At 39.3% G+C, this 26,909-nt stretch overlaps 4 protein-coding genes across 5 annotated transcripts; 3 read left to right on the top strand and 1 right to left on the bottom strand.

Moving 5' to 3' along the window:
• The first annotated feature begins 2,402 nt into the window (after positions 1–2,402).
• On the top strand, positions 2,403–16,548 carry epha2a (eph receptor A2 a). Of its 2 annotated transcripts, none has more exons than XM_061043020.1 (17): positions 2,403–2,591; positions 3,437–3,504; positions 4,960–5,596; positions 9,399–9,554; positions 9,881–10,213; positions 11,314–11,441; positions 11,580–11,757; positions 11,851–11,953; positions 12,194–12,246; positions 12,318–12,458; positions 12,583–12,768; positions 12,876–12,937; positions 13,029–13,238; positions 13,442–13,591; positions 13,827–14,020; positions 14,493–14,648; positions 15,697–16,548. In XM_061043020.1, exons 1-17 carry the CDS (start codon positions 2,516–2,518, stop codon positions 15,803–15,805), a joined length of 2,940 nt encoding a protein of 979 aa, XP_060899003.1. In that variant the 5' UTR covers positions 2,403–2,515; the 3' UTR covers positions 15,806–16,548. The 2 variants fall into 2 exon arrangements, with proteins under 2 accessions (XP_060899003.1, XP_060899004.1); XM_061043021.1 differs by having other exon boundaries at positions 2,404–2,591; positions 12,333–12,458.
• Positions 16,549–17,996: 1,448 nt separating this feature from the next.
• Positions 17,997–19,441, top strand: LOC132977234 (heat shock protein beta-7-like). The gene is made up of 3 exons (XM_061041702.1): positions 17,997–18,054; positions 18,649–18,782; positions 19,141–19,441. The coding sequence occupies exons 1-3, from the start codon at positions 17,997–17,999 to the stop codon at positions 19,273–19,275; spliced, it is 327 nt and encodes a 108-aa protein (XP_060897685.1). The 3' UTR covers positions 19,276–19,441.
• Positions 19,442–20,202: 761 nt separating this feature from the next.
• On the top strand, positions 20,203–22,416 carry cplane2 (ciliogenesis and planar polarity effector 2). Its single transcript, XM_061043019.1, has 5 exons — positions 20,203–20,484; positions 20,887–21,039; positions 21,135–21,259; positions 21,383–21,522; positions 21,887–22,416. Exons 1-5 carry the CDS (start codon positions 20,373–20,375, stop codon positions 22,107–22,109), a joined length of 753 nt encoding a protein of 250 aa, XP_060899002.1. The 5' UTR covers positions 20,203–20,372; the 3' UTR covers positions 22,110–22,416.
• On the bottom strand, positions 22,406–26,624 carry si:ch73-15b2.5 (rho guanine nucleotide exchange factor 19). Its single transcript, XM_061041701.1, has 12 exons — positions 26,311–26,624; positions 26,117–26,227; positions 25,976–26,040; positions 25,588–25,886; positions 24,485–24,645; positions 24,249–24,401; positions 24,039–24,168; positions 23,821–23,895; positions 23,541–23,633; positions 23,287–23,435; positions 22,913–23,083; positions 22,406–22,830 (listed from the first exon to the last, which is right to left on the bottom strand). Exons 1-12 carry the CDS (start codon positions 26,547–26,549, stop codon positions 22,788–22,790), a joined length of 1,689 nt encoding a protein of 562 aa, XP_060897684.1. The 5' UTR covers positions 26,550–26,624; the 3' UTR covers positions 22,406–22,787.
• Between the last annotated feature and the right edge of the window lie 285 nt (positions 26,625–26,909).

Here is a 26,909-nt window from a genome sequence, read left to right as displayed (position 1 = left end):
AACAACCCATCAGTGTAAAAATGATTCCATGATGTTAACAATTGGTGGTCAAGTACGATTTGTTTTTTTGTTATTGAAAGTCAAAGAAGAGAGTACTACTTGAAACCGAAATTAAATATATTTAAAGAATAAAACTTTGATGTATGCAAAGCAAATATTCAGAGGAAGCTTAAACTGGCAAATGAAAAGAGATTTCAAACAGAGTTGTCTTTAGAATTGAACCTTTCTAAACATTGAAAGAGAAATACTTACTCTTGAAAATCATTAGTTATAAAACAACACAACTGAAACTTTATCACAAAAGAACATTTTAGTGCATCATTCAATTGGATTTTTCCTGGGTTCCCTCGTGTGAAACTATCCTGTTGGTATTACATTTATCATGTTTAACTACAATTTGTGTTTGTAAGTAATTGAAGTGGTTGTCACTTGCAGGTCAGAAAGCCATAATTCAGCCCACACTTAACTTGTTAATCTATTATTTCACTAACATCTTTAACTCTGTCTGTTGTATGATTAATGTCCGTGTATGGTAACGTTGGACAAGACAATGTCCGCCTCTTCAGTGGATTTTTTGGGGGGTCTTTGTCAAGGCGGCTGGCTGTGTTTGGCTCTCAGATGGAGGGGGCTCTTCTTTCCAAGTACACATCGCTTCACAGAAGAAGACTTGACTCTGAAATTCCTCCTGATAAGAGTTGCTAGGTGATACTATTGTCAGATCCTCTTTGTGGTCACATATTCATACCCAAATTGTTAAGGTTCTTTTTGAGGAGCGTCTCATTAGTAGTCATATATTCATACCACACCGCCCCCCCTCTACTTGACCCCTCCTTTACCAGTCGTGGGAAAGACAAGTCCTGGACGAGATGTGGAGGATTCGGGCAATTACTTAGAGGACAGTCCAAAAGATTGTCCAACTTAATCACTCTTTCATTTTGAAAAGCAGCCAAATCTCAAACGTACTGTTTTATTGTTATTATTAACATTTGCTACCAACCAAAAAATACAGTGTAGATAAAACATTCAGTGGTTTCCAAATGTGTATTTACACTCCACATGCAAGTGTGACCGAGCAGAATATATATTGTTTAAATCAGAAAATAAGATTTACTTCCATCTTTAATTGAAGTTATTTGCCTTTTGCAAAACCAAAGCTACAGTAAATACATTTACAAAGAGAATGAAAATTGTCTGAATTCAGTGCCAGACTCATCAGAACATTAATTTCAACTCAAACAGCATTATTAATTCTTCTAGGGTCAAATGCTTTGGAGCGGCTTTAAAATAAAATACACAAATTAAACAGAGCACATACAACAACAAATTAAGTAAGAGCTGAAAGAATACATTTTTTTATAGACTGAATAAAGTATGAATAAAAACAATAAAATTATCAGTCTTTAAAATGATTTGACACAAGCTGCTCCCAGGTCATAAAAGTAATAAAATATCCATTTATTTTCTTCCCTTGGAGAACTTCATTCCAACAAGTTGAAAACTATATTACTGAATATTAGTTGGGAAAATCAGCCTACCTTTATATTCCCCATCATAAGGTACTTTTTTTTCTTCATGAAATATATATACAGCAATTATTTGTGCTAAACTTGAGGTGCCATTTCTGTTCACCTTTTTTTCCAACCTAATATCATTTCAGAGAAGAATTTCTTGTATTCTGTTTTTTTGACCCAGTTTGGTCAAAACAATCTCATCTAGATGAAGCTATACCTGAACGTACACCACCAACTTTAAAATACATGTTCAACACTACTAAAAATCCATACAAGTGTACAACAGAGGTGACATAACATGTTCAATCAAATCATGCTGCAGGACTTGAAACTGAAACAAAACTATTATTTGAAAACTTATTTCCCAACAGATTAAAAATGTACTCTTAGGAAGTTATTCTGCATAATAAACACTATTCTTTTTTTTGCATTTTGTCAATACTATGATAGATTTCATTGGGATATTGTTTAATTTCTATGACATATATCTATGTACTTTGTATGTCCTAATTCTATAAACTCTTTGTTTTTAAAATGTTTGAGAAAGGGTATTTATTAAATCTTTGTATTAAGCATTTTTGTTAACATAAGTGAGCTAGGTCTTACTGAGTTTTAAAACAACTGGATACATTTACAGATGTCATTGATATGTGGGTTGATTGATACAAAAAAAATAACATGATGTGATGCAATCTTTAAATCCACATGTGCACTGGCTGAACAGTTTACGAGGGTTTAAATTCTTGTGAATAAAACAGGTGCCGTCCAGCAGAATTGGCTCCACCCCCTAATTACCAAATTTGGACAGCTACTACATTCCGACGGCGACCGGGGCGGGGCTATGACGCCACCTGTTTGTCAATGGGTTGCCTGCGGGCTCATGCTCACTCAGCCGGTAGAGTGAAGTATTTGGAAAAGTAGTGTCCGTGGGAGCACTGCACACGGAGGAGAGCAGAGACTTTGGGATATTTAAACACGACTTTGAAATTAAGTTGTGTGGAAATATGGAGCTCTGTCGGGTCTACTTCTTTTTGTTTTTATTTATTAACCACTTTTCAACCAGCCTGCAGTCGAAAGAACGTAAGTAGTCTACTTTTTTAACGCGTTGTTTTAAAAGATTTCCGACCTACAGCCTACCGCACCTCATGAGTCAGGAGGTTGGAATTTGTTAGCTGTTTTAGGTTTAACTTTCTGTTTTTAGTTCTTTTGTTGTCAAGGAAAAATACCCTATAATTATGTAGCCTACACTTTGCTGTTTTTGTGTTGTTGTGTGTTTTGTAGCAAGTAGCCTATAGTGAATGTCTTTGAAACCAAAAGAAGCCTAAATAATTAAGAATGGTTTAAATTGTATTATAAATGTCATTACTTATACATTTAACATATTCTGAAACGAAAAACTTAAAAAAACATAGCCTAGTTGAATTAAGTAGGCCCTTCGTCAGTTTAGGGTTAAGGGCCACCTGTAGGCTGCCCGGACATATCCGACTCTTTTTTTAATTTCACTTTTGGTGCCGATTCATGTATTTCTCTCGTCATGGCAATTTAAAGTGCCCACGCCTTTCTCAGACTTTTTAAGTCATGTATCCTGGACATGGAGGACACGGTCAATGAAGTCTTGAATCAGAACGACATGCTTGATTAAACAGTCAAAGCCTGGCATGTGCCCCCCATAAAGCTGTTGGCCCCATGGGGATCAAGGCAGAAAATTGAATTGTACAGTCATATCATAGTCATTTCCAATTGTTTAACTGTCTATTAAACAGAAAGGAGAATATCTTATACTATTTGGAATTGATTTATGTTAGGCCTGAAAGACCTCTCTTATAGCTACATATTGACTACATTTTTCTTCTTACATTGTGATGTAATTTGTTGTTTGTGTGCTTTTTGTAACCACGTCATATGTTTTCCTTTTGTCTCTGCAGAAGTTTTACTGGATATGAGCGTCTCGGGCTCAGAGTTGGGCTGGTTGACTTTGCCATATGAGAACGGAGTGAGTATTTTTACCTCAGTTGGCATTTTTAAGACTTCGGGTTCTAGACTTGAAATAGTCATTCTCTGTGTAAGAAAACTAAAATGGGCCAAGAAGGTGAAGATAAGTTGGTTAAGAATTTGAATACTATTTAGTAATAACAATAGCTGAGGCCTCTTCCTGCTCATTCATACTAAAAAAGCTCTCTGGGAGAGATGGAATGAGTGGCAGCTCCATGAGGTTTGGCCGAGTCTTGTGTTAACTCTACCCTTTCATAAAGAACTTATGAATGCCGTTAAAATGTCAAGGTTCAACCCTTAGATGAATTTACTGTGCATTTCGACAAAATCACAGGAGATATGTAGTCATGCTAACACTAAACAATGACGGTAAATTTTGAGATTTATTCGTCCTCGTGATCCAGCTCTGAATTTTGAGATAACAGCAGCAAGATGGTCTGTACATTTGTGGGCAGACGTAACGTAAAAGAGGCATAAAGACTGGTCCATGTGTGGAGAACCATCCCTCTATCTATAGTTCAGTGGCTTTCCGTCTAAATAAAGCAACAGGACATGACCACTTTCACTGTGTGGGCTATGTTTCTTGTCTGAATGTTCTCAAAGATCTAAAGATTCTTGTTCCTCATGTCCATTACAATTTGTTTTGTTAAAACTTTCTCAGAGTATTGTAACTGTACTATATTCATTTTTATTGCAAGGATAACTACTTCATTCTTAAGTGCTGTAAGACATGACTTAGATGGCGATAGAAGTAGGGTAGTAAATAAAGTAAATGCTATAATTCAGCGTTTGATTTGGCCTAAAAATTGAGGATATATAAAAAGAACAGACTGAAATGATCTTGAAAGCCCCATAAAATATAACATCTACAGCTTAAAATATTGGAAATATTTCACTGCCTCTCTTTCTAACACCAGTTAAAGTGTTGTAAATGTAAGCATTGATTTATTCTCTGAACACAGCAGTACTTTAACATACGAGGTGTTACATTTAATGTAAAATCCAAAGCTTTTAATCTTCTTACTGGTCATTGCTACCCTCTCTTAAAAACTCTTAATTGCTGCCAATTTTGCTGCCATGCCTTTGCAATGTGCTTATAAAGCTCATTTAGCTGCCATAAATCTCTTGGTTTTCTACTTGCTGGATTTATGTGCGCCTCACACACATGCACCCTCTGTGTGTTAGTGCTGAACCACACACGTCGTGACTGAGCACAGCACATGTCCAGGCCAATAATCTTAATTTGTGGAAGAAAAAAAAAAGCAGCTCCCTTCTTTACTTTACAAGCTTCTCACTCAGCATGAAAGAAGAGGTGTCTCATCAGTAAAACTGGTTTTCGGCAAGTACAAAGCATCTGATGCCTGTACTTATTCCCTGAAAACCACAACCTTTCATTATAGTAGTTTGGTAACAAACTAATCCCTCTTCTCTCTTTTTATCATCCTCTGTTTCGCAGTGGGAGATTGTCCAGACAGTGGTGAATGGCTCACTTCTTTACACCTACAGTGTTTGCAGCATAGACTCTACTGAACAGGATAACTGGCTACGCACAACGTTCATCCAGCGGCGACCGGGAACCTCACGTGTGTCTGTGGAGCTTGGTTTTGTTGTACGAGACTGCAACACTTTTGAAGGGGCTTCTGTTGCCTGCAAAGAAACCTTCAACCTTTACATCTCGGAGGCCGATGCCGATGTTGGCACAAACTTCCGTAAAGGCCAGTTCAAAAAAGTAGCCACCATCGCTCCTGATGAGGTCACACGGGGTCGGGTGCTCAAGGTCAACAGGGAAATAAGATCAGTGGGGCCTCTGTCTAGAAGGGGCTTCTACCTAGCTTTTCAGGACATGGGTGCCTGTGTGGCGCTGCTGTCTGTCAGAGTGTACTACAAAACGTGCCCTTCCACGGTGCAGAGCTTGGCGGCCTTCCCAGAGACCGTGGCTGACGCCCTCACAAAGGTGGAGGGAGCCTGTGTGGAGAATGCTGTAAGCCAGACCACCCCCAGCATCTACTGCTCAGCTGAGGGCGAATGGGTGGTTCCCGTGGGCCAGTGCCAATGTCTCGCAGGCTACGAAACCACAGGGGACTCCTGCCAAGGTAAGCACTGCTAGAAATACGCCATGCACTCAACTGAGACGTGTTTATGCTGCAATGTGAGTAATTAAAGCTCTCCAAACACTAATTTTGGCAAGGTGTGAGGAATGAGCACAGAGGAATGGTAATTGTGTCTGGCTTTCTGAATATCTATCACTTTTACACTACATATGTCTTCAAATAGGCCAGGTACAGTAGGGCAAGGGGGGGAAAGGGAAGATGTCTCAACATGTTTGTCTTGTTTAGATTGTGAAGCGACCGCAAGCACAAATTGCTCTATGCACTTTAGATAATAATCCCAAAGTAAATTTCAACAGCTCCTCTCTTCACCTGTTGGGCAATGGCACATTCTTTCCACTGCTTTTCTCTCAGGACACACAGATACGGCTGACACACCGTTGTTTTATGGTTATGACTATGGCTGGCGGTGATAAAGTACTGTACAAAAGATCTCCCACTGACTTACTCATACAACATGGACTTTGAGTTTGCTTTGGATCTACACACTATTTATATCTCAGTGGAAACTAAGTCAGATATTGAAAACTCAGAAGAAGCTCAAAAAAGAAAAGTTAAGTCATTGGCTAAACATTTTGCGTTCAGAATCGATGCCTCCTGGTTTCAGGTTAGCAGTGCCGTCCCAAAGTCACAAACTGAAAGTTATTTGTCAGTAGATATCTTGTATAATTTGTTGTTGATTTAGAATTTCTTAATGGTTAAGATAAGTAAAGGCGGGTTATTTTTTGAGAACAAGATGGTGAAAACCATTTATAAAGCCAAGAACTGAAGATTTAGAAACTCAAAGTTGAATGTAAGTGACACCCAGACTAAGGTTAAGTATTCAAAAACATTGTAGAATGCGCTGCCCTCGAGAAAGAACTGCAAGCTCATAACAAGTATGTAAAGTACAACACATAGCTGTGGTGTTCTTACTGTATTTGCTCCTACTGTTTGTGCGGAAGTTTCTTCACGGGTGTGGTTTGTTGAACTGTCTGGAGGAAACGTGGGAGGAGAGGAGGATGCAGAGAGGAGGAAGGAGGGAGGAAGGGCACAGTATGGTGCGGGGATTTCTGAAAGGAATTCTTTCACCCTCGCGTCACCTCCAGCAGTGGTTGACTAAAGGAAGGGTCCGTGTGAATCTGTCAGCACGACTACCTGAGTGGTGTGTCTTCTCCTCGCAAGTATTTGTTGTGTGTGAGTTGCCAAGGTGACTGGAACCACAGATTACAGGGATGGCGCTGACACGCCTGCCAGAGGTTAGACTGAGTCAGAAAGCAGTTTATGACTACTGCTGGTCCGAGTCACCTTGACTGGCACAGTATCTCTAGCCATGACTCAGTTCTGAAGTGAACATGTTTCTCAAGATGAAATAAGGAAATGATTAATAGATTAGTGGATAGATTGTCCAATTGTTTAAGTGTTTTCTTTTCTTCCAAAAAAGCGTTGAAAGGTTTTTTTTCTAGCATAGAAATTTGTTGGGGAGTTCTCACTAGACACAGAAAAAGCAAACTTGACTTGGGGAAATTGTGAAATTCAAATTCATTGTACTTACTCTGTAGACCACAAATGTTATTTATATGGTTGAATAAAAGTATTGTAAGTTACAGTCCTGCATAATGCTGAAAGATAGGTGTGATGATTGAAAGAGTGAATCTAGTACTGACGTTGTAAAATGAGGACAGGATAAGAGAGAGGGGCGGGGATGAGGTTAAGGCAAAGGAATGTGTCTGTCTTTGAGGTTTTCTTACTGCAGTTGGACTCTGAGTCTAGCACCTGAAACAGAAGCTGGCAGTGGAAGGCAGGAAGTATTGATGATGAGGAAAAACTGCCCTCCAAAGTCTGGAGGATGACCTGAGTGTTTGTATTCAGGAAATATATTTTTAATCACACAAGTTAAAGTATTATGGCAATGAGGTTTGTTCCAGGCATGTCCTCATTTCCAATTTTATGTTCAGTAGAGAAAGTGATATCCTTAGAGGCTCATATGGATTCCACAGAAGAGCCCAACTGTTGTGGGAAAAGGAAGTAAAGTGAGAAGAGGAGGAATGCTGACTGACACAAATAAGCAGGTTGTCCTTGGTCGGAGTCAGAGGGTGGGGAGCAAGTCGACAGTTGGTGCATGAGGGTGGTTAGCTTCGTGGCTGCTTAGTTAGGTGTGGAGTGTAATTTAGTCAAGAGGATTAGTAGAGCAACAGGACAGCTGTTAGCCAATGACATGCCCCCGCTTCGCCTCCCTTTACTCTTTCATCCGGTTGTTAACACACGCAACGAGCTCCCTAATCCATGTTCCCACTCATTAGAACAATGGGCCGACTCAAAGCAAAAAACAGATTCAATTAACAGATGCACCGGTGTGGAACAGAAGTCCTTTTCACATGTGTTGTAGTCATGGAGGAGTCTTGGACGATTAGAGGAACAATTTCCATCAACAAGTAAAATTTAAAGTAAACTGAGTGAAAGTTTGGATCAGATAAAGCAGTGTTGTTAACCCATTTAGAGATTAACAAAAATTCTGTTTAATTGTAATTCACAATTCAAAAGTTTGCATATACAATGTTTGCATACATCCCACACATGCCGCCATTTGTGAGCTGCATAATGAGTAGTGCAACATATTTATGGCACCACTCTGGCCAATCTCGGAGACAATAGATGAATAGGGCCAGAGTTTTTTTGGTACGTGACAGAGGTCCTGCTGCCTCGGCTCAAGATGAAATGGGCTGGCCCCCTTTTCTTATGCGAAAGACCTCAGCTACACCCCCATTGCCGCCAAGTGACTCCCTGGGGAGAACTTCTGTTGGTGCTCCAGACCTTTGCCCCCTTCCCCCATTCACCAATCTATTCATCTTCATCCCTCCTCAAACTCAGCCTGCTCCTTCTCCTCCACTGAGGCGATACTCAGAGTGCAAAGGTCCTTCTGCCTCGGTGGTGAAGTAACGCGACCACGTCTTAAACCTGGGGTTCACTCGACCTCTTCTCACGGCCACCAGAAGAGGGACCACATGAAAGGCTTCTCCCGAGGGAGGCGGCAGAAAGAGAGAAGAGAGACAAGAACTTTAAAAAGAAATATTCCTTTTTTTTTCTGTGCTGAGGCTCTTTATCAACCAAGAGAGTATGTGCATCTGTTTCCATAAACATACTAAAAGTCAAAGTTTTCTCTGGCAGCTTTTCCTCTTTCCTGACTCTCTTTCCTCTAACTTTTCAACCTTGGATCCCTTAATTTGCGAATTGTTTCGGAGGTTAAAGGAAGGAAGAATGGGAGGAAATATCAGCTTCAGACTGAAATGCAGCTCTTGTGCTCTGGTTTCTGTCCACTCTGCATGTTCATTAACCTCCCATGACCTGGAAGGCTGTTTATCTGTTTGCCAAAATGTCTATCACGACTCTCTTTCGTTCAGTGTCCAAGGTGCCACTTCCCTTTGTTAAAATTACAAATCTGATCTGAGAGATAATGTGAGCTAAGAGTTGACAAAAGGAAACAGTAGATCAGATCACCTGATATATTTAATGCTCGGCTTTCATCCGGTCGACGCCAGCCGTGTGACCTGGGATTAGGCCTCCGGGCGAAAAAGGCGAGTGCAGGCAGATCGTCAGGCAAATCCCTTCTCATTTCTCTGCATACAAAGACTCAAAGATTATAGGTTACTCACAACAAACGCTTCCTGTCAGGTTGGAAAGGACTGGTATTACGAGACAGCTTCATTGTTTGCATTTTGAGCACTCATTCCTTCCTTTTTTTTGTCTGTTAATAGCTACAAGTGTATGTCATGCCTAAACTAACACACACCTTCTTTTTCTCACACAGTGTGCAAACCAGGCTACTTCAAGCCTTCTGTATCAAGCCAGTTATGTCAGGTTTGTCCTGATAACACCAAGCCCTCCACAGCCGGCGCAACTGAGTGTCAATGTGAGGATGGTTTCTTCCGCTCCCCTTCTGATTCTCCTACATCAGCCTGCTCTGGTAAAAATTCTCACTATTAAATTAAAGTTTAAGCTAATTAGAGGAAGATCAGAACCTCAGGCTAACTCTTCTGTCATCTACTTCCTCTATTCCGCCTGAATAAATGCTGTATTTAATTTGTCATTTTTTTAACCAGTAAGAATGTTAAGTTAAATGTATAAATCTCTTCTTGTTCTTATTTTTTTAAAATATTTTAAGTGCTTATTTACTATGTATCTATTCTTATTCTTGTTTTATTTGCTCTGATAACATGCTGCTGTAACGCCACAATTTCCCAGTTTGGGATCAATGAAGTAATTCTATTCTATTCTATTCTATTCTATTAGCCCCACCCAGTGCCCCTCGTGACTTGAGCTCCACCACCCTTTCAGCAGAGGGCAGGCTGCAGCTATCCTGGAGCCTGCCGCTGGTGACTGGGGGCCGCAGTGACCTCAGCTACAGCGTGGTGTGTGAGCACTGTGAAGGCACCTCGTGTGTTGCCTGTGGCGAGAAGATCCGTTTTGAGCCAGGTCCTACTGACCTGCGGGACACCACGGTCGTTGTCAGTGAACTTGATTCTCATCTGAACTACACGTTCACTGTGGAGGCTCACAGCGGTGTGTCACAGTTTGGTACTAAGAGGCCCGCTGCAAGCATCACCACCGCTCTAGACTACACAGGTGAGCTCCAGCACACCTCTTTTTCTTATTGCTTTGAGCTTTCCTTTGGCTCTTCTTCCTAACTTTTAAGGGCACACAGACCCCACTGCTGCATATGTAAAAACACAAAGTGCAAAAATTATTTATTTTGAAGTAGAAAAGTCATAAAGTGGTAATGACTCCCTTTGTCAGATACTGAACTTTGAAAAAATGAAGAAATCCCCAAATTGTTATAAAACCCTATAATATTGGCATATAATGAAATATATTTTGAAGTGCTCTGTAGTACAGAAGCCCTAAGCAGACATACATCCATAATTTTTTATTTTACTCAATTTCCCATGATATCAACTAATTTCTGGTTGTTTTCTCGATATTTAACTTATTTAAGTAGTTATCTCAGGACTTGTTGTTTTTCTCATGATGACGAGTTGATGTCTTGAAACTCAAATTAGCCTGTATTCACGGGGAAACCCAGATAACCGAGATAACAAGATAATAAGTCTTGATCTGAAGAAAAGGACAAACAACAAACATTTACTCTTGGTCATGGAAAATGGAGTAAAATAATGTCCTCTTAAGATACTTGTTCATATTTTTTCATTCTGGCCAAAAGGCATTCAAAGAGTGTCATTACTTACTCCAATCAAAACCAGTTAGACTCCAAATAGGTGTTACTCACCACAACACTCCTGAATAAACTGTCAAAACAGAAATCTCAGAGGACCTCGAAGTGTAAAAACTACCCTAAACCCCATCCATACCACCGATATAAAACCAAAACATTTACATTGTTATTAATCATTTTCCTTTCTGGCAGTCGTTGAGGACCCACATGACAGAGTAATTTCTTATTTCCTGAAACTCACCTGTTTAAAATTACATTTATGAGCAATTTTTAGTTATAATACTTTGTTAAATTGATAATTTGGGGTTAAAGAAATGTCAACAAATGTTATTTGTGGTCCAGAATTATTGTGCAAAAATAAGGGCTTACTTCACAAAGAGGAATTCAGTCTGACCAAAGATCCCCAAAGACTTTTATTTCCAAATGCCTTTGTCCAACGACTATGATTACTCACTAACCATTATTATGCTTTCTTCCTCTCAACCACCGTTAGATCCCCCCAAGGTGACGTTGATCCATCTGGATGATCGCAGCCCCACCAGTCTGTCTCTGTCCTGGACTCTGTCTCGCAGGCCTCCAGCCCACATCAATCACCGCTTTGAGCTCATGTACCGCAGAAAAGTAAGACAGAACACTTTGTTCTCCTTTGCATCTCCTTCAAACATAATTCAAATTCAAACATGGAAGCCTTTAAGGGAAATGTAAACACACTTTATTGTCAAGTAAATAAAGAAATATTCTAATCCATCTTTTCCTCAGGATGATGATGGTGAACGTGATGTGACCACCTACACAGTCCTGATTTTGGAGAAAAGTTCTGTCCTGATTAATGACCTCACCCCAGACACCACTTACATGTTCAGAGTCCAGGCCATAAGTCCTGAAGGCAACCCGGGAAGCTACAGCACGGAGCACGAGTTCAACACTTCACCATTAGGTACCAGCAATTATAAAGTCTTGGGAAATACATTCTCTGTTTAAAATTTCAATTCACATACTTGACATTTTTTCTGCTCTTTGATTTTCACAGCTGAGTCTCGGGTCCAAAACAACTCCACCATGGTCATGGCAGCTGTAGTAGGAGTTGCTGTTATTCTGCTTGTCGTGGTCGCTGTACTTCTACTGCGTAAACGGTACATAACTACACACTTGTGGCATATAAACAATAAACACCTGTGTCTTCCAGAAAAAAATGTCATCCTCAGAGCTGTGTTATTATGAGCCACAAGCTCAAGCAGGGTTTATCTGTAATGGATGGTGCTGCTATTCAAAACAGGCATTGTCTTTGTCAGCAGAGCCTGACCTACATATTTTGTAAAAGCAAATCTTCATTCTGTAGATTCCAATTATCATTTTCCATGTTTTTGTCTCAGGAGATTAAGCATGCGTGGCAGAGGAGGCCCTGAAGACCCCTACTTCTCAACAGGTTAGAAATACTTCTGTACATGCATGCAGTAGTATTCATTGAATAGAAATATTATTAAGCCTAATGTTTAGATTTTTCCTCCCTAGATCAACTCAAGCCTCTGAAGACTTACGTTGATCCACACATGTATGAAGACCCTAACATTGCCATCCACAAGTTTGTCACAGAAATTGACCCCAATGCCATCAGCAAACAAAAAGTCATAGGAGTTGGTGAGTGTGTTTTTTTTTTTTTTTTTATCACCTGTTTTTTCTTTATCACCTGTTTTTTCTTTATATTGAATCTGAGAAAGCAGTCTCTGACTTTCCTCCTGCTGTCCGTCTGTCTGTCAACCAGGAGAGTTTGGGGAAGTGTTTCGTGGCGTGATGAAGGCTCCTAGCCGAGGGGAGTTTGCTGTGGCGATAAAGACCCTGAAGCCAGGGTACTCAGAGAAACAGAGGCAGGACTTCCTGAGCGAGGCCAGCATCATGGGTCAGTTCTCGCACCCAAATATCATCCACCTGGAGGGAGTTGTCACCAAATGTGAGTCAATGACCTACTACTAAACTCAAGAGTCGTTCACAACTCATTTGAATCAAAAGCTTGTATACTTTTCTTTTACTCAAGGAGCTTTTTGTTTTAACTTTCAGTCAAGCATGTCATGATAGTGACGGAATACATGGAGAATGGAGCTCTTGACACATACCTGAAGGTAAGCACAAATAGAGTTGGAATAATTAAAGGATTTGGGTTTTAGAGTTAAACTTATAAAATATTTAAAAATATACTTTTTCCCCCTTTAGGGCCGTGATGGAGAGATCCCATCATATCAACTAGCGGGGATGCTGCGTGGAATAGCTGCTGGGATGAAATACCTCTCTGACATGAATTATGTCCACCGAGACCTCGCAGCAAGAAATGTCTTGGTTAACAGCAACCTGGAGTGTAAAGTGTCTGATTTCGGCCTGTCGCGTGTTCTCGAGGATGACGCTGAGGGCACGTACACAACAAGAGTAAGTCTAACGTCAACATTTAAAACCTAAAAGAACGTCGACAGGGTTAGGGTCTTTGTTCTTTTTCCAGTTAATAATGCCAGACAGTTGCTGGTATGTTTTTCTCCCAAGTGCCCAATCATAAGTGTTACTCTTGCAGCGCTGTGTGTTTTCACTCGCTCCAGCCATTAAATATGATTTTTTTAACGTTTCTCTTCTTTCAGGGAGGTAAAATCCCGATTCGCTGGACCGCCCCTGAGGCCATTGCATACAGGAAATTCACCTCAGCCAGCGATGTGTGGAGCTTCGGTATCGTTATGTGGGAAGTCATGGCATTTGGAGAACGGCCCTACTGGGACATGAGCAATCACGAGGTATGTTTTTATTCCATGGTTTTGGTTTGGATTGTTTAGGCCTATATAAGTCAAACTTGAATGTGTGTTACAGCCGAGAGTCTGTGCTTGGTCAGTGGGGATATGTTGCCTGACATCCAGCAGACTTTCTCACCTTCCTCTTCAAATTAACTGTTAATGTCAACATTCAAACAAAGCACTTTTCTTTGCTGTTAAGCTAAACCCTGCCCTCACTCGGGCCCCTTCTCTTCCTCAGGTCATGAAGGCGATCAATGAGGCCTTCAGGCTTCCTGCTCCAATGGACTGTCCCTCTGCTGTCTACCAGCTCATGCTCCAGTGTTGGCAGCACGACCGCTCCAAACGACCTCGCTTCACAGACATCGTCAACATGTTGGACAAATTGCTCAGAAGCCCAGAGTCTTTGAAAACCATTGCTGACTTTGATCCACGGTAAGAGTGTTATTTTAATTAACATTAATTCCTACTAAAGGAGACACACTTTGAAGAAAATGTCATGGAAAGAATAAAAATATTTACAATTAATAATGAATAAAAGGCAAGGATATTCTCTGTTGGGATGGCCGATTTTAATTCAATGTTATAACTTCATTAACCTGTTATTTAAAAAAAATACTTGTCCACAATGTATGTTGACTAAAAGAATAGTTTGGTATAGTAAATAGTTTTGGGAAAAAGGATGAAAAACATTGTATAGCTTTGTTCTTATATCAGTACTGAAAACAGTGGGATCACAGCAATTTACAGAGGGTTATGTGTCTGGATGTTTTGGGGTTGGTCGAGGCTATTCTCTGTCTCTACTTGTTCCCTTGTAACTTTCAAAACGTATTCTCTTACAAACGCTCAGTGTACAAAATGTAGCTGTGGATGTTACATGTTCTGAATATATATCATTTCTTTGCAGTGTGTCCATCCGCCTGCCCAGTACCAGCGGATGTGACGGCACCATGTTCAGGTCGGTGCCTGAGTGGCTGGATTCCATCAAAATGAGCCAGTACAACGAAAGCTTTGCCCGTGCTGGGATCACAACCATGGAGCAGGTGCTCGCCTTGAGGCATGAGTAAGTGCACACATGCAGGCACAGGTGCAGCCTCGACTCGCTCCACTGATTTATCTGGCAACAGGCCACATTTTAATGTAACAGAGAAAGTATTGAGCTCTCAGCTTGAACATTTGTTTGTGGTTTGTTAATGCAGAAATACTCCACTCCAAATGTGCACATGGCATTCCTCTCATTCTTTAGTGAATAACTTCTACAGCAGTGGTTAGCAGCTTTTTCTGTCTCACAAACCCCGTCTGCAAAATTAGCTCAAGTACTCTGTCATTGCCACCGTCTGTCAAGTTTCAAATGTGTTTCTTCCACTTTGACATTATTATTTATTATATAATATGTGTTTGCATTCAATTAAAATATCAGTAGGCCAGTTTGGTCATGTTAATTATGACTTCTATGAGAGGTATAAGAAAGACATTTCGTAAGTTTATCACCTTTAACAATCAACAATCTTACAGTATAACAGTTCATTATTTACTTTTACCTAGATTTAGTCAAAAGATTATGTCCAGTACTTTAAGCTAACTGATTCAATGTATTTGTTTAATTCATCTTAGCCGTTTCTATATAAAAAACACTACTTTAAGCTGACTTTGTTCAGCAGTTCATGAGCTACCTTCACCATACTATTTTAAAAAATTGTATTGCAATTTTAAGCTCACACTTTCAGTATCAATGACCTCTTGCTAATCTTTTCCCCCCTCTCTTAATTACTCTTTGCTAACTAATTCTGTTTGCGTATTACTTTTAGCCTATTGTTTACAGTTTGTCAAATATCTTAAGCTCGATTTCAAATTTGAGTAATAGCTTCAATTCCTCAATGTTTATCCAGTTAGGTAGTTGTTGTTTTTTCAAACTTACGGCTCAAACTTACGCATGACATAAGAGCGAGGCTATCGTACGTCCTTGAACACTTTTATTCTGATCACATTTTCATTTGGTCCCTGGTTCAGAATGACTGCTGTTCAAGTTACACTGAGTTCTGTTAATGTGAAGTGGAGGACATATTGTTTAAACCATACTAAAAAAGGTTCTCATTTATGTTTCCTTTTAGAGACATCAGAAATATTGGAGTGCGGCTGCCCGGTCACATGAAGAGGATAGCATACAGCATCCTGGGTCTGAAAGATGAGACCAGCTCTCTCAGCGTGTTTGCTGTGTGATCTAAGCATTCCTTCAAATCAAAGTGCACTGACCGACCATGCCATTTCACTCGAGGACGAGGAGGACTTTTGTGGGGGTGAGGGGGGGGGGATGAAACTGAGCTGTGCTGCAGGTTTTTTTACCTCCTCTGTGACACTGTGTGGAACGACTGAAGAGACACTCCAAGCCACTCAGAGAGGACTGAGATTAAAAACACTTATGTACTTTATTATAACAGAGGAGAAATCATTTATCTTTGTGAACCAATGGACTATATGTTGAACATAAAAAACTATTTGTGATATAGTAAATGAAACCATTGTAAAAGTAAGTGTAAAATGTTAGACGATGTGGTAGTCCTTGTCCTGCGTTGCCTGAATGACTGATGAAACATTTTATGCTCTTCATGAGTAAGAGCCTTTTCTTCCAAGCACTCACTTTATTCTGCCAGTGTTCCTGGATCCTTAAAGATACTTTTTCTACATTATTGTGATTAATGAGACTTTCTTTTACATTTGGAAAGATTATTATACTCAGGGCAAAGAATCACACATTCTTATGTTTAATAGTTAGTCTCTGTATCACAATTGTTTTCCTCAAATCGTTTGTTTGTTTACATCATGTCTTAATACAAATGTTCATTTTATTTAATATTTATTTTGTTTTATATTTATGTCATTTGTTACATGAGAAATATATCCTAAATTTATACCAGGTGGTGTATTTTGTGTTTAAATAAAATCAGTGTTGCCTTACAAATGAATCACTTGTCTTTTTAAATGTTATGTTTACAATTAGTCCACTGAGATACTCTGTTACTGACAAGTTGTGATAAACCTTTGCAAAGTTATGCTCCAATGAGTAAGAAGCCTACTGAATATTGACATCCCTTAAGTGGATCATTTTGAGTTAACTATTGTACTAACGTCGGTGATCCTGTCCTTCTCATTTTGAACTATCAGCGACTCAAGTGATCAGTGTTGGTAACTTTGATTTATCACCAAAAATCCAAATAACTGTCATCTTAGCCTCGGCTATATGTTTCAAAATGTTTTAGCATGCTAGCATGTAAAACTCAAAACTGTACTGCAACTGTAATTAACAGTGACAAAACACTGACATTTTATTAATTAACTTTGACTTCTGGTGATCTATTCCAACTATTTGATCATTTTTGAAGAGAAAAATTAATATGCTACTTTAACTTTTCCAATAATGTAAGTTTAGCCATCTTTTTCAAACATTCATTAGGCTACTTCTAGCTAACCAATTGTATCCTGTTTTACCACACCCATAATATTTAGTCCTTTAACCCCTTAATCTTGTGCTTTTAGCAACCCGTTTGAACCTTTATACTTGTTTAGCTTTGTATAACCTTTTCTTACCATAACCTTCTTGTTACTTAAACTACCAGTAACTATATAAACTGTTATCATTTATTTCACCAAAGGGGACAAGAACATGTTTGTAACATGTCATCTATGTCTGTAAGCTAACCTTTTCAGCTATGTCAGCTTCACTCATTACTGCTTGCAAACCTTTTCAGTCCTTTATCCATTACTGAAAGTTAACTATTTCCACCCATGATAATCGTAATCCAATAGTTCCCAAACTTTTTCTGCCAGACCCCTTTTGGCAGATGAAAATATTTTCAAGCCCCCCTAGCCCTAACCGTACACATCAACATATATCAACATTCACCAAGCACACTGTTAGTCACACTCTTCGCTAACAAATTGCGATATTTTTTCAAATTGATATCAAACATTGGCTGCAAAAACAAAAGTAGGCAGCAGAATAGCAGTTCAGTGTAACGAAATGAGAAAAAAAACAACAACTAACAAACCACTTTTAAAGAGGAAGTAACCTAAATAAATGTGATACTGTAACATGAAACTTCCAAATGTGTTTCTGCCCCAATAGAAAAAAGAGAATTTAAAAGGACCCTACAACGTCATATTGGGATCTTTTGATCTTCAATAATAGATTGTTCACACCATCCTCTCAAAGAAACTGTAACTCACCTCACATTATCATAGCCTAAACATGAAAGTGACGTACATTTCAACAAGTCTTTCTTTTTAAACCACCAGTAAATACTTCTGTAATATTGTTAATTCACCAGTAAATCTAAACTGTTGGCCTCTGAGCTTGTTTTTGGTTACACCTGACATCCAGATGGACTTATTCAAACTTGGTGACTTTGACAAGATGGAGTTGAATGTCACGCCTGCACACAACTTCACTCCGTCACTCAGCCATTTTGAATGTACTCGCTGTTTGATTTTCTATGTAAATTGTATTAGTACAGTGTCATTCCTGGAACAAATCCTTCTGACAAATCCTTAAAAAGCCAATTTACAGTTTCTTTACAATGTCAGATTATTGTCACCTTTTTGAATAAAAGTCAGGAATGATAGGTCATTTAATAAAAGGACTGATAATTATAGGTTATTCTTTTACTCAGAAACATCTCCACACCCTTTCTCACACAAACACAAAGACTCATCTGCTCCCAGTCAGGGGTGTGGCAAGAAATGTTAGACCCCTTGACAACAGTTAAACAACAGTTCTGACACATTAAATATCTACGTGTCATATTCCTGTGCAGCTACATCAGGCAGGCACCACCCCCCCCCCCCCCACACACACACACACACACTATAAAGGACTCATATACTGACTCTTTGATCAGACACAAGCTCGCACAAAAAAATGATCTCTCTTGGATCCATATAGAATATAGATAGATATAGATACACTTCGTCAGTCACTATGGACAAAGGTTGTGGGATTTCCTCAGAAAAGTTATATTCCATTATGTCGTTATGAATATTGACTTTCTGTATATGGTGTCTTTCAGGTCACGCTTATCCTTTGGGGAAGATCCAGCTCATTGGAGACATTTTCCAGTTCACAGTCGATGTGAGTGAATTTTCTCCAGAGGACGTTATCATCACTTACTACAACAACCGGATCGAGGTTCAGGCTGAGAAGGTGAGCATAGCAGGCAGGCTGAAAATGTTCTAATGTTTTTTTTTTTGTAATAGTCACCAGAAATGGTCAAATGTTCTGTTGTTTGATTGTTTAATTGGACCAAAGTGTAATCATAAAGAAATACTTTGAATGTACCGTTAAATGATTCTCCACAGCAGATAGCACTGTTGATATGAATTGAACTAATCTATACATATGGCTTATTCAGACTGATTAATGTGACTCTGTTATTTCAGTCTATAATTTGATGATAAGGAAAGGGCTAAGAAAACAACATCAACAATACGTTGACTTGAACTTTTTCTCACCAGTTTTGTTGCTTCCTCATGTCCACATATGTTTTGCTCTTTTTATGCAGTTGGGGGACAATGGGGCAGTCACAAACAATTTTTCCCACCAATGCAAACTACCATCAAATGTGGACCCCACATCTGTGACCATGGCCCTGGAGGGCAGAGGGGTCCTGACCATCAGAGCTCATAGGGTGCATTAGTTACGGCCTGAGCTCTCTGATCGCTTGCTGCATTTGACATTTAAATGCTTGAGCGTATCGCCATCTGTTGGTTGCTGAAGGAATCAACAAATTCATAATTTTGGTCTCTTTCAATCAACTTTGTCCTACTTGCTCCAATATTATTCCTTAGCATTCCTTTAAATAAGTGAGAAAGCTGGTCAGCCTTATATGCTAAAAGGATGGAAAATTGGTATAGCTTTCTGTTTCAGGCTATTCTTCATGTACATTCTTCATATTTGATTCAATAACTCTAAGTAGCTGTAACCCTCGATCTCATGGACTTATCATGTATGTTGTAACGGTCTGTCTTTGGTAAAAATGTTTTTTATGTTTTTGCTCCTTCATCTTGTCACCTACAGAGTCACCTTAAACTATAATATTTTACCAGCTTGCATGATTTTAAAATCAGGATTAAGGCTATTTTGATCAGTGTATGCACATGTCTTACTGCTGAATGTTACAATGTTACTAATAAGTGTCTGATGTAATTTCTAATTGTGGTGTTCTGTTTGTTCTTTGTCTGCTGCTGTCTTGGCCAGGACTCCCTTGTAAAAGAGATTTTTTTTTATATCTCTGGGAATTTGCCTAAAATAAAGGTTGAATAAACAAAGCAAAAACAATCCCAATCTTTTACAGAAAAAACATTTGTTTCCAAAAGTGAATTTGTTTTTTATTTACGGCAGTAAATTAGTTCTGTTAGGACATGTCTGTGGAAAGGATACAGTTCAGTTAGTTCAGCTAAAGTAACGTGGCTCTGCTTTACTTTTCTTCTGTCCAGTAGGTGGCGGTAATGTCCCTAGTTAATAAATAATGTGAAGAGGAGAAGTGACGTCATGTAGTGGTTGTCAAGCAATGTTTTAGTTTACGGAAGTGTGGCTTCACTGTGAGTCTTATGAACGCGAGGCTGTTCTGATGCTACAGTCAGTTCTACATTCTTTCTTTTTGAACATAAAACTCCGTCGTAGTACTTCAGCAGTGTGAAGCTACAGCATAAGCAGCATAACCAGCGATCACACCACAGACTGTAAACATTAAGGATCACACCACAGACTGTAAACATTAAGGAGCACACCATCATGGCACTGGTTCCTCCTCTCGGATCAGTAGTGGTAGCTGACTGGCATCGATGTAAAGACAGCAAAGAATATTTCAGCAAAGTTCTGCAAAAGAAGAGACGCAAAAACTTTGGTATGTAAAGCAAAACGTAATATTCTTGTTGATTCTAAAACATTTCTTTCTTTCTTTCTTTTTTAAAGCCCTGTAGTTTACATGTTTGGTAGGCTTAAGAAACTTTTCATCCAGCAAATTAACTGAATGTTTATCACTGTATAATCCTTTGAGTCGTCAGTGCTTCAGAGAGAAGGCAGTAAAAGATGGCTGTGTTACAAATGTGTACATCTTATTTTAAATCACAGCTACCCATATAGGGGTAAAGTCACAGGTTTAGTCTAATAACGAATTTCCATAATATATAACAATGTTGCTGCTACTGCCAGTAGAGTTTGAACATTATCCTGTTTTACAACAACACAACTGTAAAACTGTACACAAAATTAAATTCTGAGTTGACGCTCTGACCTTATTTTAAAGGCCTGTTGGAGTCTCCAGTGATGCCCCCACATGTAGCCGTGGACACAGTTCACTATAAGATTTTCATTTCTGGAAAGAGTGGCGTTGGAAAAACTGCTCTTGCTGCACGTCTTGCAGGTCTAAATATTCCCAACATGCACTATGAAACCACAGGTAGGTCCCTCCTCCACACTGACAAGGCATAGAAGTGTAAGACTCAAAACTCTGTACCGTTAACTCAGCCAGTGTTTTTTTTTTTTTTTTTAAAGGTATTGAGACGACAGTGGTGTATTGGCCAGTGAAGCTGAAAGACAGTGGCAGAGTGCTTTTCTTCCGTCTACAGCTGTGGGACTGTGGAGAAAACGCCTTACGTAGATTTGACCATTTGCTCCCGGTATGCATGAAATATAAATCACAATATGTTAAAACGAGTTGTGAAGTTAATTTGAAACAAAAAAAAGGACTTCAATGTATAAATAGATCTTTGTTTGTAACTCTTTTCCACCATCTCTTTCAGTCGTGTAAGGAGCAGGTGGACGCCGTCCTATTCCTGTTCTCCTTCACTGACAGAACGTCATTTGATGATTTGTCAAATCAGATGGCTAAATGGACGGAGACATCTGGGCGCCACGTTGTGAAACTGGTGGTTGGCACCAAGTATCCTTTTTAAAACTTGTGGATCACTTTAATAAACCAGCCTGAATCTAAATCTTTAAACTCCAACTTTGCTCTTTTGTGAAGGTAACACAGGCTGGGAAATGCATATAGAGCCTCTCCACACTAAGTGGAATATAGCTGATGCTTACTTCGCAAGAGATTTACTACATTGATCCATTAGGGTTCAATTAGAGTAGAGAGCTCTGCATTGATCTGTCAAGAGCTTTTGTAAATAGTTAGATCTGTCTGTTTAGCTTATATTTTCCTCATAGAATGAGTACCCAGCTTAAACTGTCTCATCACATACTAAATGTCTTTTTAAGCTTCATCAAGAGACATATTTGTCCTTAATTTAAACCTTCAGATTTGACCTTTTCATGCACTGTGACGTGGCAGAGAGCGATGTGAGACACTTCCAGGAAACGAGCGGTTCACCTGTGCTGCGGACGGGTGGGGAGGTCAGTGACGGGCTGGGTGACGTAGCCCCCCTCCTCAACTGCCTGGCAGAGAATTTGTGGCATCAGGATTGTGTAACAGCTGGATCAACCAGCCACTACTCACATCAGGAGACAGGAACAGTACTCTAATACAGAACATGATTTTTCTTTTTTTTGGGAGGAAGTTCAGAATTTGGACTCAAGTTAGGGTCACCCCTGGGTGCCTCTATAGACTTCTCGCCATCCAGTGTTCGTCTTTGAGCACACGGTGTATAAAAAAGGTGTTTGTTTAGACAGCCTGCTCCTTTTTCGCCTCATCTCTGAACTTTTTTTCTTTTCTGATCTTTGATTTATGATTAAATTATCTTCAAGCAAAATCATCTCACACCTTAAAGTTCTTTGTAAATATTGTATCACTTAAAAAAAAAAAAGAGAAAATCATGAACTGTTGTGTCAAGTTGTCTTGTTGAATCTTTATTCATTTGAAAACTTTGTTGCATAAAGCAGATCTTACAAAACAGCAAAAAAAAAACGTGATTTAAATACAAGTAGAAAAAATGGATTCCCAAAAACCCAAGTATCCCCAACTTAAAGTGTGTTTTAATTGTGACAAACTCAGTGCACATTGGAGTGTGTTCTGTGCTTTGATGCTCTATAGTGCCTCTACTAAAAAACTAAAAAAAACATGAAGTGCAGTTACAATAAATCCTTAAGTGAGAAAGTTCTAAAGAAACTCAGTTTTCAAATTTGTATTTAGTAAAAAAAAAAAAGAAGTTAAAACAAGCACATTTCATTCAAAAAATAATAAAGATCAGAGTCATATTGCCATCACTGTTCAGACAGAAGCTTCCTCCATGCCCTTTTATCTGACCTGCAATAAATAAATCACAGATGGATGACACACTGGGACAGGAACACTTTTTCATAAAAAAACAAACAACGTCCAATCGTACCTTGTGTTTGTTACAAGTATCATGGCTGTTGGTTGTCCAGTTTGACTTTTAGAGAGATGCAACAGTAAGGAGTCTGCGGGAAGACCCAGGACCTCAGCCTTGAGAGGCTCGAGCCGGACACGTGAGGGGAATTCAGCATGATCCAAAACCGAGAACCTCCGATCCCCAGCACTAGACAAAGAGAGGCAACACAGTGGGGTTTCCAATTAAATACTGTTAGAATATTTCAGTGTTTTACACAATAGAACTGAAAATGTTCAGATAGCCGGTTCGGATCATAATTTATTTTGTATAGCAAATGAAACAGCATCCCATCAGAGTATGTTTTTGAAGATGAAAAACAATGGTTAATAATGGCTGGTTAAAGAAAATACTTCTTTGAGGAGATGATCAAAAGGTCGTTGAAGAGGTGGAGGTAGACGCTGATGAATGATATTCTTGAGCTGTAAGCAGCCTCCAAAGTCAGCTGTCTCATGGGACCATGGTGCACCAGAAAACGCCCTCTCACCACCAAAGGCACTGACTGAATGATAAAAGAGGCAGGCAGTTAGTTTAATCATCCCTATCTGCAGGTTACAGAACACATTCAAATCTGGGTTAAAGACACAAAAAAAGAGAAATTCTTCACCTTGACTTTTCCAAAATCCATCAGCATTTCCAGAGAGACCAGCTCCTCAATTTGTTTCATTTTTTGGACGCCCCTGTCACACTCCGTCACAATCTGGTCAGAGCACATTCAAAAGCAACTTTTAGTTCATATTCAACTTTTTACAGGTCAAATGTAATGATTTATTTGCTCAACATTTTGCTGGCAGAACTGAACCCACTACACAACGCTACATTGTAAAAAGCATGGTGGCCTCAGTGTAAGCTGACCAGCCAGAACACTTTAAAGTGAACAGCATTACCTCGTGAATGGCTTCTATTGCTTTTTCCAGATTTAAAATCGAGGCAGAGCCTGGTTCAGTCAGTTTCAGGATGCTCTGAATGAGAGACAAGCCAACAGAAGCAGTTATTTTCTGAAACTTGATTATACAGTATCAAGATGTAAAATAAAAAAATAATAATAATATATATATATATATATGTTAGGAAGCTTAAAATTAAAATCCCATCACATGCTGACCTCTAAGATGAGTTTCATACGAGTAATTCTCTGAAAAGGAAGGACTAGGAAGGACTTCAGGCTCTGTCTTTGACACACTGGATCACTCTGAAGCTTCTTAACTGAGGACAGGAAGTCTCTGTTCTGCTGACTTCAGAAAGACAAGATCTGAATGAATATGTTTGATGAAAAGCTGGAGTACTACAAGAGGTATCAAGCACAGAAACTTACAGCAGCTGGTTGACAAGGGCCTCTTGGTACATCATGTTGGTCACATATGGCACATAAAGGCGGTAAAACTCTGGGCAGTTTTGGAGCACAATGTCTCCAACCTGAGACATCAACACACTCTCTCCCAGTCTCAGTTCAAGATCCATCAGAAACCTAGGAGAGACCAAACACGAGCTCAGAAAAACACTAAGGGAAGAAGTTATTGTAAAAAGAAGTACTTCATGTGGAGCTCTCACTTTTCACTGGCTGCCGTCACAACACGGATGTTGGAAAACAACACATGATGCTCCCTCTTGGACAGGCTCTCTTTAAGCTCCGCTGATGCGTAGAAGTGATTGACAGCTACTCGGAGGCTCCTCAGGTAAGACGCTTCGGAGCCGATCAACTCAAACATCGACTGCGGAGGAAGAAAAAGTTAAGGATTAAGAACAAGATTTAAGTCTTTTTTTTTTATATTGAGTATTACAACAGCAGGTAGCAGGCTGAAGCTTGTGGTTATGCATTTCTTAATGTTGGAAATAAACAGCAGAACCAACACAGACTCGATCCTACAAAAAGTAGAGCATTTGTATTTAAAGCATGTTGTAGTTCTTTCCAACAAAAACTTATAATACATCATGAGTTTGACTACAAAGCTGTGAATAGTCCCACACTGATGCATTTTTTTTTTTTTAACTCCTATTAGATTAACTTTTCATGGGAAGTTAAGCCTTTAACATTTTTTTTTTTACATGTCCAACCCTGTCTAAATGAATGTGATGGAACAGAGACTTTGGATTACCCACAGAGATAATGGTCACAGTATTAAGAAAACATAATTACCATGCTAAAAAACGACTGAAATAGTATTGATAAATTGTGACCAACAGATACATGCTTATATTTTGAAAGTTACATAAAAACATTTTACGTCCACATTCATCATCTATAGCTTGCTTGATGTATCAAAAATACTAAAGCACAGTGCCACTATTGCTGCAGGCTGAATATTAGCATGGTTATTTAACTACATCTACAAAGTGAACAGAGTTGGGCATTGACAAACTGATTGCAGAGTTAAGAACCTTCAGATTTAGGTAAAACATGCTTTCCTGGCACACCATCCACTTTGCAGAATTTACATTCATAAAGATCAGTTATAAAGGCACAGCTGTACCCTACCTCTAGCTATCCTGCTAAATGCTTTTATGCAGTTTAATTAACATTGCAGTGAAGGCCAATTCTCTTCGCCCACTCCTGTCTTGCTCAATGTAGTCCGATAATTTGATTCAAACGTCACTTGGTTCCAAATAATCTTGAATGCAATATGGTGAAAATAAGATGCAGAACTTTTTCACACCTCTTGAAGGCGGATCTCTCTGGCTGTCAAGCTACCGAGCAGGCCAGATGCCTTCACCTCCTCTAGCTCTTGCCAAAGGGTGCATGGAATCACCCTGATTGGCCGAGGCAAAAGTGAGGATGGAGGTGCTTGCAGAGGGCTTGATTGAGGCGATGCAGCCACAGATTTGAAGGAAGGATGAAAATGGGACTGCAGACCCTGCAGGTATTGAGGCGTTATCAGTTCAGACACAAAACTCTCGGCGATTCTAGAGAGATCTTCTTTCACATCCTGCAGACAGTACTCCTGATACAGAGGGACTGCAGAGCACACACATGAAGAAAAGGTACTTGACATTGCTGCAAACATCACACTTTTCAGTAAGTGAGAAGGAGAAGGTTAAACTTACAGAAGTCAACAAACTTTGAGGTGAATGTCACACTCTGCATCTCCTCCTCAGCTCGATCTGCTGGCCTGGTTTGTTAAGTAGATCACATGTTGTAAAACTATAGACACTATAAAGAGTATAAAGACTACAACCTTATCTTACCCGTCTGTATTTGAATCATGATTATCCAACTGAGTCGAAGCTTGATCGTCCTCTTCAAGAGTGAATACTGAGAACACCGACCTGAGAGCTGAGGAAATGTCCATAGTTGGACTTTAAAAAAAATAAAAGTAGATTTCATCAAAACCTTCAAATATGACGTTTGTCCAAGTCTAGATGCATCATGTGGTCTTTACCCGCAATCCTCCATCAGGTTCAGAGAGTTGCTTCTCTCATTAAGGCCTCCAGAGTCCTTTGCACTGTTGGTTTCCGGAGAAGGAATCGCCAAAGAAAGCCGTTCTCCTGTCATCATGGTTTTGATTTGTGAAAACAAATTACCCACTATTTGAGAAACTTCCGTTCTTGGGTGCAGATCAGCACTAATTTGTCTTCTCAAACAGTGGCTGCTTTCATTCCTTTCCTTCAGAGTCCACATCCAAGACTCTCAAGTATCAAACTCTGACCAGGGTGAACCCCTCTGACTGAATGATCTCAGATGGATGAGAGCTCGACAAAGCAGCAATCACAAAAATTAAAACCAGGTGTGGATGACACTCACTTTCATTCTACAAACAGATTGTAATTTGAATAGTTGCTTACATTTCCATGTACTTTTCTTCTCTCCTAGGGAAGTTTCTGTGAAAATGTTTGATCTTACTTAGCAAAGACAGTAAAAAAGTAAACCTTTGGGTCTTGGAAATGTATACGTTTCACTTTTTTAGGAGTTTAATGGACTAAATAATTAATCAAAAAATAAATGATATGGCAGATAAATTGACAATGTAACCAGTTAGTT

This window comes from Labrus mixtus, chromosome 7, assembly GCF_963584025.1.
Source record: "Labrus mixtus chromosome 7, fLabMix1.1, whole genome shotgun sequence".
NCBI lineage: Eukaryota > Metazoa > Chordata > Actinopteri > Labriformes > Labridae > Labrus > Labrus mixtus.
Note: the sequence above shows the minus strand (reverse complement) of the source record. Positions and strands in the feature narration are given on the sequence as shown.